Source organism: Cajanus cajan, chromosome 1 (genome assembly GCF_000230855.2).
Source record: "Cajanus cajan strain Asha chromosome 1, NIPB_CcT2T_4, whole genome shotgun sequence".
Classification (NCBI taxonomy): domain Eukaryota; kingdom Viridiplantae; phylum Streptophyta; class Magnoliopsida; order Fabales; family Fabaceae; genus Cajanus; species Cajanus cajan.
In genome coordinates, this window is record NC_138517.1 from 7,371,877 (window position 1) to 7,384,571 (window position 12,695).

The 12,695-nt window shown below is 48.7% G+C and overlaps 2 protein-coding genes across 2 annotated transcripts; both read right to left on the minus strand.

Annotated features, from left to right (window-relative positions):
- Nucleotides 1–8,064: 8,064 nt before the first annotated feature.
- Nucleotides 8,065–8,757, minus strand: LOC145956952 (uncharacterized). The gene has a single exon (XM_083072993.1). It carries the CDS (start codon nt 8,755–8,757, stop codon nt 8,065–8,067), a length of 693 nt encoding a protein of 230 aa, XP_082929119.1.
- Nucleotides 8,758–8,799: 42 nt separating this feature from the next.
- LOC145956956 (uncharacterized) lies at nt 8,800–12,333 on the minus strand. Its single transcript, XM_083073013.1, has 2 exons — nt 10,933–12,333; nt 8,800–10,851 (listed from the first exon to the last, which is right to left on the minus strand). Exons 1-2 carry the CDS (start codon nt 12,331–12,333, stop codon nt 8,800–8,802), a joined length of 3,453 nt encoding a protein of 1,150 aa, XP_082929139.1.
- Nucleotides 12,334–12,695: the final 362 nt, after the last annotated feature.

Below are 12,695 nucleotides of genomic sequence, written 5' to 3' on the forward strand. Positions count from 1 at the left end.
AGTGGAAAAGGTAAGGAATGGTATTGTGGTATTGTGAGGTTGTGGGGGTCAGATTTCACCAAACGTAACACTGATGTATCCTTAATCTCTTGTTGAATTCATTGCTTAGTCAACCCATAAGTTTACTCAAACCTAATCCCTTAGAGAAAGAGCCTAGGTGCGAATATTGAATATCAATCCCTTGAGTACCCAATATCTACACCCGCATTACGGGCTAGGATTTAAGACTACTGATGGGTCAAGCTCTATCTCTAGATACAATCACCACTAGGCATATGTTTCAGAACTAGTTTCACAGGTTATTTTCCAATACCCATGGAACCTTAAATCATGCAAAGGGTGATCAATCCAAAGCAAGCATTAAGAATAGAAACAAACACAACAAAGAATAAAACAACATGTATATATATCATTAAAATCGTAAAGATTACAATAGAGTACGTTGGTTACATCTAACCCCACAAAATGGGTGAAACCACTCAACAAAGAGGGCAAATACAAAATAGAGATGAAAGGAGGATGAAGAACCGAAGGAAAGATCCGCACACGGACGATCCCAAGCCCTGGGAATCCCTTCCGTAGCTCCTGGAGGCGCCCAATGTGAGAATGAGGGAGAAACCCTCGAAAATGGCTTCAAATACGAGCCTGGGAGGTTAGATTAGGGTTTCGCACCCGGCGCATCGTCTTCTGAGCACTTTCTGCCTCATTATAAGCCCGGCGCAATTACTTTTACGCCCGGCGCAGTGTCTTCCAGAGGCTTTCAAGCATTCTCTGCCTTAGAGCAAGTCCGGCGCAATTCTCTATTAAGCCCGGCGCAATTCGTTCCAAAGAGTATTGAGGTACTCTCTGCCTCGATCACGCCCGGCGTGGTGGAGTCTCACGCCCGGCGCATGTATGACTTCCAGAAGTCCACTGCTCTGTTCTTCTCAAGCCCGGCACGGCGTCATCTTGCGCCCGACGCATCCACTCTGCTCTGCTCCTTGGCTCCTTATGTTTCCAATCCCAAAGATCTTCAATCCTCAAATCTCTAGCTCAATACCTGCACAAAAAATGAGGTGTATTAAGGTATTGTTAGCTAAAATGGGTTAGCTATATCTGCACAAAAGATGAATAAAAAAGGGAACAATTATCTTGCAATGGTGTTAAGAATGAGTAGAGTTGTACAATAATTCTCATTCAAAAAGAGGTATAATTGAGACTTAACAACTCCCCCAAACTTAGAACCTTGCTTGTCCACAAGCAAAAGGTAATTAATCTAGCAGATAACAAGCAATGCAAGTGTGTCAAGTTCTACATCCTAGTTCACTTGTATTTTCCTTTCGCAAGCATGAACCTCAGATGAACTTTCAGTCACAATTGTTGCAATAGAACATGACAAGGTGCAAACAAAGGTTTCAAAAGAGATCAAAGAGCTGAGAAGAGTAATGACTATCTGTGTATGCATCCTCACTAGGAAAGTGTTTCTCTCTATGCACACTAGTGTATCAAGGTGAGTGTTTCTCTCATATCTACTACTCACGCCACATGATTCAACTTTGCTCTTCGTTTCCAAATGAAACCAGTGGTAAAACAAATGCAGGCACTCATCACAAGGTCTTTATTAGGGCAAATCTGGGTTACGCAGTAGCAATTTTATGGTTTTTCAAGGATTGAAGGTGCTATAGCTTAAGAGAGCAATTGAGATTTTACATTGATGCCCCTCTCCATACCCCAATACAACATTTTGGCACATGCCCTTTACCGGATCCAAGCCATTAGCCTTTTTGTTTTTGTTTTACTGTTTTTTTTTTTTTTTTATATTTAGTAATGGCTGACCACATACTTTCTTCTTCCCAAATTTCCTCATTCTTCAACTCCCCCAAACTTATTTGATGTCATCAATTTGCTCTCTTAACCAAAGCAAAGGTTATGGGTAATTTTTCATGGTTTGGGATAAGTGGAAGGTGTGGTGTTTAGGCTTAGGAAGGTATGAGTCAAGTGAAAAGTGAAAATGGCTTTTTTTGGCTTAGAAGGTTAACAAAATAAGGAAAATATGAATGCCTTGATCATATAAGTACACAACATAAGCAAACCACCAGGGGAACTCAAGCAAAGTCTATCATGCAACTTAAGCGTAGTTCACTCATCAGTGTTTAGGCTCAACCTCACCCGGCTATGCATCCACAAACTATCAAGCTCAGCTCAGTTCTATGATCAACATTGAAACCCGTATGCAACTAGTCATGAACTAAAGATCTAATGTGAATTGAAAATGTCTAGGGTACAAGCACTATAAACATCAAGCAAACTACAATCCAGAATCAACCAAAAGCAAAGCAAGTATCAACAAGATTAAAAACCATGCTAAAGCAGAATATTCACAAAAAGAACCAACAAAGTAATCACCAAAAAGAAATAGATATATAAAATAGAGTTCTGGGACTAGAACAGTTAAACAACTACAACTGAGAAACAGAAAAATTGAATGACAACAAATAATAAAAGTAAAATGGTCCAAGGCCGGCTCCATCTGCATCATCATGGGGCCTGGTCATCATCAGCAGCTCCGGGGTCAGCTCCACCCTCCTCAGCAGCAACTCCAGCATCCTCGGCAGCTCCACCCCCCTCAAAGAAAGGAGCCTGGTCCCCAGGCCACCCCGTGTAAGCATGATAATCAGTGGTGGTGGGGAACTGGTAATCAGGGGCAGAGTGCAGCGTGAAACTCCTGAAGGCATCAAACATGAAGGTCTGTCCACGGTGGAGAGATTCCATCTGGCCCTCGTGCCTCTGCATAAAAGTATCCAGGCGGTCCTCTTGTCGCTGCATGAATGTGGCCATGCGACCCTCCAAGGCGTCAAAACGCTGATGGATAGTGAGTGGAGGGTCTGAGGCAGCAACATCATCCATGGGCACGTCCTCCTAGGGCCCAGCAACATGAATAGGCTCGGGGGCAGCGACTGCTGGTGGCGCGGTCCTGGCAATAGGCAGAGATGTATCTGCTGTCAATGGCCCTGCCAGGACCCTCAAATGGTGGCGAGTGGACATCCACACCTGCCAACTGGCATAACTGCGTGATGAGAGATGGATGTCCAAGGGCGGAGCCAGGTGCAGAGTTGGCGCAGCTCGAGATCTCTATACAGATAATGCCGCCCAGGTCCACGGTCCTCTGAGTCATAATGCAATACATGAGCATGGACCGAGACCAGTGCAGGTCAGATACATGGGAGCACGGGAGAATGTTGGCATGCACCAAGGCTGACCAGATCCTGACCACTGGAAGAAGATCCCGACGCTTCACGTGGAGAGGCAGCTGAGATCGGTTCCTGTGGAACCCAAGTCCAGGTACGCAGATAGCAGCCTCTACTAGAGCGGGGTCCATCATCTCAGTGGTGTAGTTGTTATACTCTGACTCCTCATCAGCCCTCAGCGCAGTCCCCAAAAACTGATTAATCGTCTGGGCGTCATAGGGGACTCGCACACCCCTAACATAGCTAACAAATGGCGCAATGCCCTCCTCCAATCGCAGGGCATTGGCGTAGAACTCCTTGACTACTGCTATGTTGGCCGGGAGTGGGTAAGAGCCAAGCCTCTCCCACCAGTGTCGGCGTAGCTCTGCCTGAAACTCAGGGGCCTCATCTGGCTCTAACTCGACCCGTCTCTCAAGAATAAACTTCTTCGCACTGAGTGACTCAAAGTGCTTCTCATTTCGTTCAGTGAGGAAGAGATCAGAATAAGGTCGAGTCTGCTTGCGAGGAGTTTGCCCAGATTTTCTTTGACGTGGGCGTTTGCTGGAAGAGGCCATCTGCAGAAAATAAACAACAGAAATCCCAGGCAGACAGACATGAGCATAAAACATATAAGGATGACCAGTGCAATTTACCGAAAAGGAAACTAGCCCTAGACTGGAACTAAACCCTAAAAAGAAGCTAAAAACAATGAAAAGAAGGGTCCAGAAGTGATTTGCGTCGGGCATAAGATTTCATGCGCCTGGCGCGGGGAGTGTAGAAACTCTCTGGAAGCAAATGCGCTGGGCGCAAAATATAATTGCGCCGGGCGCAGAGAGTAGAGAGGACTCTCTGGAACCAACTGCGCTGGGCGCAAAAATAAATTGCGCCGGGCGCAAGTAAGCGTTTTTAGAAAAGTGGCCAGAACGGGCTGTTCCAAGATCAGAACGGGCCGTTCTTAAATTCGAAACGGGTCGTTCTGGAATTGGAACGGTCGGTTCCAAATTCCGAAACAGGCCGTTCTGGACATGGAACAGGCCGTTCCAAAGTCCAAAACGGGCCGTTCTGGAATTTGAACGGGCCGTTTCGCAGCTTCAGCCGAAGGCACCGCGCTTGGCGTGATTGCACCCTTAACAAAAACCCCATGAAATCCCAAAAAGAAGAAGGAAAAATGCAAAACCAGACAAGAAAAAGTTGAGTGTGAACCTACTTGAGATGAACTGTTGTAGAGGAGGAGAAATGGTATGCGTGACCCTGAGATGGAGAATGCTGAGAGTGAATGATGAAGAGAAGTTGAAGGAGAAGAGGTGGTTAGAATGAATAGGAAGTTTTCGGAGTGGGAAGTTGAGAGAAAAGGGAAGGGAGTTGAGAGGGTGAGAGTGAGTAGGAACGTGGGAGAGGAAGTTGAGAGGTTAAGGCATCTGCAGGGTCGCGCCGGGCGTGAAATTACCCACGCCGGGCGCCAAATCAGTAGAAGCCCAAAGGTTGCCCTTTCTGGTGTCGCGCCGGGCTCTACCGTTTCGCGCCGGGCTTATCTAGGGTTACAACGTGCAAGCATTCAATGCGCCGGGCTTGGGCAGATTCGCGCCCGGTGTATTTAAGGCTCAGACCTTTCAGTATTTAATGTGCTCGGCACCCCCAATAAATGCGCCGGGCTTGGTCGTTCTAGGGGTTTTAATGAAGGCTGGGCCGGGCGCAATAGGAATTGCGCCCGGCGTGGGTCTTGGCAGAGGCCAATTTACTCTAGGTGCGCTGGGCGTGGCTAAGTCGCGCCCGGCGTGATTAACTCTGTGAAGCTTTTACCTAGATTTTCCACTCCTCACACTCTTAACATATTCTAATCTATATTAACCCACTCAAGCAAGAGTCACACAATTAATACCTAACACAAAACACATATAATATAATACAACATACATATCATAGACTATGCACAATCACAAAACAAGTCCCAAAAACAAGTATAACATACAATTCTAACTGAATCATAAACAAGCAAAGCTGAAAACATAAGCAACTGAAAAAACAGATAAAAACACAGTTCAGATCTCTGGGTTGCCTCCCAGGAAGCGCTTGTTTACTGTCCCGAGCCTGACATGAAAGGACCAACTTGAATTGCTCTGATTCTCCTTCTCCTCCTGTTGCTCTTGTTCCTCCTTGCTTTGTGCTCAATCTGAGGATTGTTCAGCAACTGCTAAGAGGAATTGGTCATTCGAATTTGAACAGTACCTTGCATACAAGAGAAAGCTGAAGACTAGAGTACACAAGTTAGCTTCATCAATTCATTGCTAACAAAAAAATAACAAAAAAACAATAAAGGATTAAGTCACAAATAGCTATAAATACTAAATCGCCATTCTAATCCCCGGCAACGGCGCCAAAAACTTGTTGAGATTTCCGTTGAAACACTTTTGTTAATATTTGTAAATTCGTTTAATTCTATCAACAGTCTCAAACACGGCAAGTATACCGGCCGTTCAAGTAGTGAAAATATCGTATCCACAGGGATTAGAAGGTAATATAAGCATTTATTAACTATTCGTGACTAAAGAATAATTCCAATTTCATAGTTTGTGCAGTGAATGCAAGGTTGTGACTATTGGAATGAAAGCTGTAAATAAATATTGTTTTGTGAGTGGAAAAGGTAAGGAATGGTATTGTGGTATTGTGAGGTTGTGGGGGTCAGATTTCACCAAACGTAACACTGATGTATCCTTAATCTCTTGTTGAATTCATTGCTTAGTCAACCCATAAGTTTACTCAAACCTAATCCCTTAGAGAAAGAGCCTAGGTGCGGATATTGAATATCAATCCCTTGAGTACCCAATATCTACACCCGCATTACGGGCTAGGGTTTAAGACTACTGATGGGTCAAGCTCTATCTCTAGATACAATCACCACTAGGCATATGTTTCAGAACTAGTTTCACAGGTTATTTTCCAATACCCATGGAACCTTAAATCATGCAAAGGGTGATCAATCCAAAGCAAGCATTAAGAATAGAAACAAACACAACAAAGAATAAAACAACATGTATATATATCATTAAAATCGTAAAGATTACAATAGAGTACGTTGGTTACATCTAACCCCACAAAATGGGTGAAACCACTCAACAAAGAGGGCAAATACAAAATAGAGATGAAAGGAGGATGAAGAACCGAAGGAAAGATCCGCACACGGACGATCCCAAGCCCTGGGAATCCCTTCCGCAGCTCCTGGAGGCGCCCAATGTGAGAATGAGGGAGAAACCCTCGAAAATGGCTTCAAATACGAGCCTGGGAGGTCAGATTAGGGTTTCGCGCCCGGCGCCTAAGTCTTCGCGCCCGGTGCATCGTCTTCTGAGCACTTTCTGCCTCATTATAAGCCCGGCGCAATTACTTTTACGCCCGGCGCAGTGTCTTCCAGAGGCTTTCAAGCATTCTCTGCCTTAGAGCAAGCCCGGCGCAATTCTCTATTAAGCCCGACGCAATTCGTTCCAGAGAGTATTGAGGTACTCTCTGCCTCGATCACGCCCGGCGTGGTGGAGTCTCGCGCCCGGCGCATGTATGACTTCCAGAAGTCCACTGCTCTGTTCTTCTCAAGCTCGGCGCGGCGTCATCTTGCGCCCGGCGCATCCACTCTGCTCTGCTCCTTGGCTCCTTATGTTTCCAATCCCAAAGATCTTCAATCCTCAAATCTCTAGCTCAATACCTGCACAAAAAATGAGGTGTATTAAGGTATTGTTAGCTAAAATGGGTTAGCTATATCTGCACAAAAGATGAATCAAAAAGGGAACAATTATCTTGCAATGGTGCTAAGAATGAGTAGAGTTGTACAATAATTCTCATTCAAAAAGAGGTATAATTGAGACTTAACAGTGAGGAAGGGGGATAAGGGTCTGACCCCGCCTCAAGCAGAAAATAGAAGGCCCGAGGGAGGCAGGGCCGTAGATGAAAGCCGACGGGCAAAGCAGCAACAGCTAGCCAACCCGAACGCTCCTGAGGGGTTGGTTGGGCCTAACTTCTTGGCCGGCAACGTCAACGCTCAAGATTTCTTGAGCCAGGACCTGACCTCCGAAGCTGGGCAGGGGGTGCTGAGACGCATGAGTTCGGCTCAAAAGTGGAACTTCTTTTGCGAGTTCCAGGTGCGGGCGGTTGCTTTGGCTCAAAGTATTGTGATGGAGCCGAACGGAGAAGCGGACGGCCTCCGTCGTCAACTGGCGGAGAAAGAGAAGTCTTTGCAGGAGACGTTGGCGGCGTTGACTGATGCTCAAACGGCCAACAGCAAGTATCAGGCTGAACTGGACCGCCGAGGGCGTACTGCTGATGACTTGGCACTCAAAGTCTAGCGCTTAGAGGTTGCCTTGAGGGGGGAAACGGAGAAGGTTGGGCTGCTGACCAAAGAGCTAGAATCTAAGAAGATAGCCTTCGGGGCTTACCAAGAAAAAGCTCGTAGCAAGGTCTTGTCCCAGCATGAGGCTGGGTTCAACCAGGCGGCTCGGCAAGCGCGCTACTTTGGTGACTTCCCCTCCAACTTCCAGCTGGACATGACCAAGGACTTCTTCCAGGGGAAGTTGGTGGACTTAACGTCTATCCCGCCAGATCAGCAGCCGGACGAAGCGACTCCGGTTCGGGCGGCCAGGCTGGACGACGAGACGGCCTACGAGGAAGGTGCCCCGGAAGACGGCCCCGTGCAGGGTGAGGTAGAGGTTCAGTCTTGAATCTTTTCTCGTGCGCCTCGTGTTAATGAGCCAGTAGTGCTCTAGTTGACTTTTGCTGTTTTGTTTTGTTTGTTGTGTATGGATGGGCCGATAGTGCCCCTTTTATCCTTGTACTTCCCCAGGCCGATAGTGCCTTAATGAATATGTTATCATTTCGGTTATAATTGTCTAGTTGACTCGGTGGCCGATGCGTGAATGACATTTCCGTGCCGTTGACACGGTATGCACTTCTTGACAAACTCTGCACAATCTCCTTTCAGGGTCGGCCAATAATAGCCGGCTCGTAACACCTTTGCTGCTAGGGTCCGGCCTCCGGAGTGGGATCCGCAGATACCTTCGTGGACTTCCCGCATTACATATTCAGCCTGCAGATTGTCAATGCATTTAAGCAACGGGGTGGAGAATCCTCGCCTGTAGAGCTCGCTAGCTACTATGGAATACCGGGCTACTTGGGTACGCAACTTTCTCGCTTCCATCGGATCGGTGGGCAATTCCCCTTGGAGGATGAAGTTCCGAATGGGAGTCATCCAGCTTGGAACTTCGACATCGGTAGCCATGCACTCTACGGCCACACTTGGAGAATGGACTTCGAGGTGAATTGTTGTTCTTAGCTGTCCCGGTTTTCTAGTGCTAGCGAGCCGAGCTAACTGATCGGCTCGTTCGTTGCTACCTCTTGGAATATGCCGGATTTGAACCTCGGCGAAATCATCTTTGAGTTTCTGGAAGAGGTGATAATACTGCAACAAATTAGCATCTTTGACTTGAAAGTTGTTGTTGACTTGTTCGGCCACAATCTTTAAGTCGGTCCAGTATACAACTTTTCTCACACCCATTTCAGCTGCTAGTCTCATTCCGGCCAGCAGTGCCTCGTACTCCGCTTGGTTGTTAGATGCTCAAAAACCGAAGCGGAGTGATTGTTCTACCGTGATGCCTGAGGGGTTAGCGAGAATTATCCCCGCCCTGCTTCCTTGAGCGTTAGATGATCCATCGACATGCATTGTCCACGGGTCGTCTTGAAAACTACCTGCTGGGGTGAGCTTGTTGACGAAGTCAGCCAAATGTTGTGACTTGATAGGTCCCCTCGGCTCAGAAGATATGTCGAATTCTGAGAGATCGACCGACCAGGCCATCATTCTACCAGCAATTTCTGGCTTCCGAAGGACTTTTGCAATCGGGCAATCAGTTCGGATTACCACCCTATGACTTTGGAAATATTGCCTGAGCCTGCGAGCAGTGTAAACAAGCGCTAAAGCCATCTTTTCTATCAACTGGTAGCGCTTCTCGGCGTCTTGTAGTGTCCGACTGGTAAAGTACACCGGTCGCTGATCCTTCTGGTCTTCTTGTATCAAAACAGCGCTTATCGAATGACCTGATACGGCCAGGTAGACTATCATATCGGAGCTGGCATTCGGTTTGGAAAGTACCGGGGGTGAGCTAAGGCGTTGCTTGAATTGTTGGAACGACTCTTCACATTCGTCGGTCCAGCTGAACTGCTTTGCTTTCTTTAGCAGGGCAAGGATTGGCTGAGATATCTCGGCCAGCCGAGGAAGGAACCGTGAGAGCGAGGTAAGCCGACCTGCTAACCTCTGTACTTCCTTAAGAGTGCCGGGACTCTTCATCTCCAGTATGGCCTGGCACTTATCCGGGTTCGACTCGATGCCCCGACTGGACAACATGAACCCCAAAAACTTTCCACCTGAAACACCAAATACGCATTTTTCAGGGTTCAGCCTCATCCGGTGTTGCCTGAGCGCTTGGAACACTTCAGCGAGGTGGTGCACGTGGGCCGAAACTTCGCCAGACTTTACGACCATGTCATCAACGTAAACCTCCAGGCACCGACCGATCTGATCATGGAAAATTTTATTCATCAAACGCTGGTATGTGGCCCCGGCGTTCTTCAGACCGAACGGCATCACCCGGTAGCAGTAGTTGGCCGTCTCGGTGATGAACGCCATTTTTTCTTCATCTTGAGGATGCATGCGAATTTGGTTATACCCCGAATAGGCGTCTAGGAAGGATAGGAATCGGTGGCCGGACGCCCCATCGACGAGCCGATCGATATTGGGCAACGGGTAGGCGTCTTTCGGGCAGGCCTTGTTCAAGTTGGTGTAATCAGTACACATACGCCATTTCCCATTCGGCTTTCGGACCATGACCACATTGGCCAGCCACGTTGTGTAGTGCACTTCCCGTATAAACTGCGCTTCCAGCAATCGGGCTACCTCGGCCTCGATTGCCGCCTTCTTCTCCTCTCCGGTTTTCTGACGCCGCTGGGCAATCGGCCTCGCCTCCCTACTAATCGAGAGCTTATGGCAAAGAAAGTTTGGGTCGATTCCAGGCATGTCGGAGGGGTGCCACGCAAACAAATCTCGGTTGTCAAGGACTACTTGTTCGATAGCTGCCTTCTCTCGTTCTGAGAGAACGGTGCCTAGATAAGTAAGCTGTGTATCAGAAGTCCCGACTTGGGGAGGTTGCTTTTCTTCAATAGGTTCAACTCTTTCATCTTGATCCATTCTGGGGTCAAGGTCGAGCGCCCCCTCTGACGATACCGAGTGGATACGCTTGGGCTCTTCAGCAATTTCCGCACGAGGTTTCGGTAATCGCAGGCTGGCAAAATAGCACTCGCGTGCCGTTTTCTGGTCGGCATGGACGGTGATCACCCGCCCCGAACCGGATGGGAACTTCATGGCCAGGTGAGGTGTGGACACGATAGCGCCGAGTATGTTCAGAGATGGGCGGCCAAGCAGAATGTTGTAGGATGTATTGGCGTTGACTACCACATATTTTACCGGGATGTCACGGTATTCTGCTCCTTCAAATCCGAAACGAGTTGACAACTTGATATAGCCCTTTGTTTTAACCCGTTCGCCAGAGAATCCGACCAACGGTTCGTCATACGGGATTAACTCAGACTCCGGGATGCCCAACTGCTTGAACGTGCTCTAGTACAAGATGTCGGCCGAACTTCCTTGATCCACTAGCGTTTTTCGCACAATGCAGTTATGATTTTCGACGCTGATTACCATTGGGTCGTCTTGATCTGGGTCAATCCCCTTGAAATCGGTGCTGGTGAAGGAAATAATAGGCTGTGATTGCCGAGCCGTCTCAACGGCATTGACGTGTCGAACGGCGCGTAGGTGTCTTCTTTGCGCCGATGAAGAAGAACCACCACCTGCGAATCCGCCTGCTATCGTGTTGATGACTCGCCTGGGTTGTGATGTAGGTTCCGGGTTTCGCCTTTCTCTGGAGCGGCTGCGCTCTCTATACCCGCGTGTCTCGGCTCTAGGTTCGGGGTGATTAGGCCGTCTCGACCGATCGGTACGCCGGGATGCATTGGGACGCTCCACGAAACCCTGTAGTTGTCCCTGCTTGATTAGATCCTCTATCCTGTCTTTCAACGCCGCACATTCCTCGGTTGAGTGCCCCCGATTACGATGATATTTGCAAGACCTGCTTGTGTCGGCCCTGGGAGGGGTCGAGGCTCGTTTCGGGACCGTCAATACTTCAGAGGCCAATGCCTGCTCTAGTATAGCCGCTCTACTAGTGTTCAGTGGGGTGTACTGCGGGTATCTCGATCCGTTCCGGGACCTCTCCCGGGGTACCAATTCCTTCGGTCGGCTTCGGGTATTTCCTTCGATCGGCCTTTCCAACTTGGCCGCCACCTCTGTTCTAGCCTGATTGCAAAACTCGGCTAACTCCTCCATCTGCATGTACTTATCGGCTCTTCGCCGAAGATCATCCATGTCTGTGGGCGGCTTTTTGCATATGCTATTAGCGAAGGGACCCGGCTTCAAAGCGGTAGTTAAATGATGCAAAGCGACGGCGGGATTAAGGTCTCTGATCTCCAAGGCCGCCTTGTTGAATCGAGTCATGAACGCCCGTAGGGACTCCTTGCGCTCTTGACGAATACTGACCAGGGCTAGTGAGGTCAACTGGTGAGGAAGGCTAGTGGCAAACTGAACTGTGAACTGGGATGCTAGAGTGCTGAAGGAATCGATGGAGCTTGCCGGGAGTCGGGTAAACCAACTCAGCGCGCGACCCTTCAGGGAGGTCGGGAAAATCCGGCATAGCACGGCGTCATCTGTGGTACTCAAGGTTACCTGCGTCAAGAACACGTCCACGTGTTCGTCTGGGTCTGTGGTGCCATCATACTTATCGAGGGGAAGTGACTTCCAGTTGTCGAGAAGTGCTGACTGCATAATACTCGTTGTAAACGGATGTCGGTGCGCTCCGGTCGGCATTGACTGTATCGGTCGTGCGGCCGATGCGTGGATGCCGTGGGCCGCGGCAGAGGTATTCGGGGCGGTCGTGTGCTGACCATGCGAGTGGAAAGATCCCTGAGAATGGGTTGTCTCGGAGGGTTTCCAGGTATCGTCTCGGTGTTGACTCCTTAGGTTAGCATTTTCCGCTCTCAAGGCAGCCATCTCGGCCGCGTCCCTCTCCCGTTGCTACTTCATGGCAGCCATTTCTTCTTTCAGCTGTCGCATCATTTCAGTCACATTCGTCTCCTCAATGGTCTCGGCATTGTCGGCTCCCGATTGATGCTCCTCGGACTGATGATCTCCCATGTTGGTCTTTCTTGTCTTTACCATGCTTCCCTTCAACTATCTTTCTTTGATGTCTCTCGGTTCGGCCCCACGGTGGACGCCAAAATGTACCGGTCTAGGGGCACACTCGTACTCTGCAGTGAGGGAAGGGCCGAACGAGGGTCTTCAGGTGAGCTCTTCTGCGCGAGGGTGGGGAGGTACCTGCAAAAGGCACTCCAACGCTCAAGTCAGGACAAACA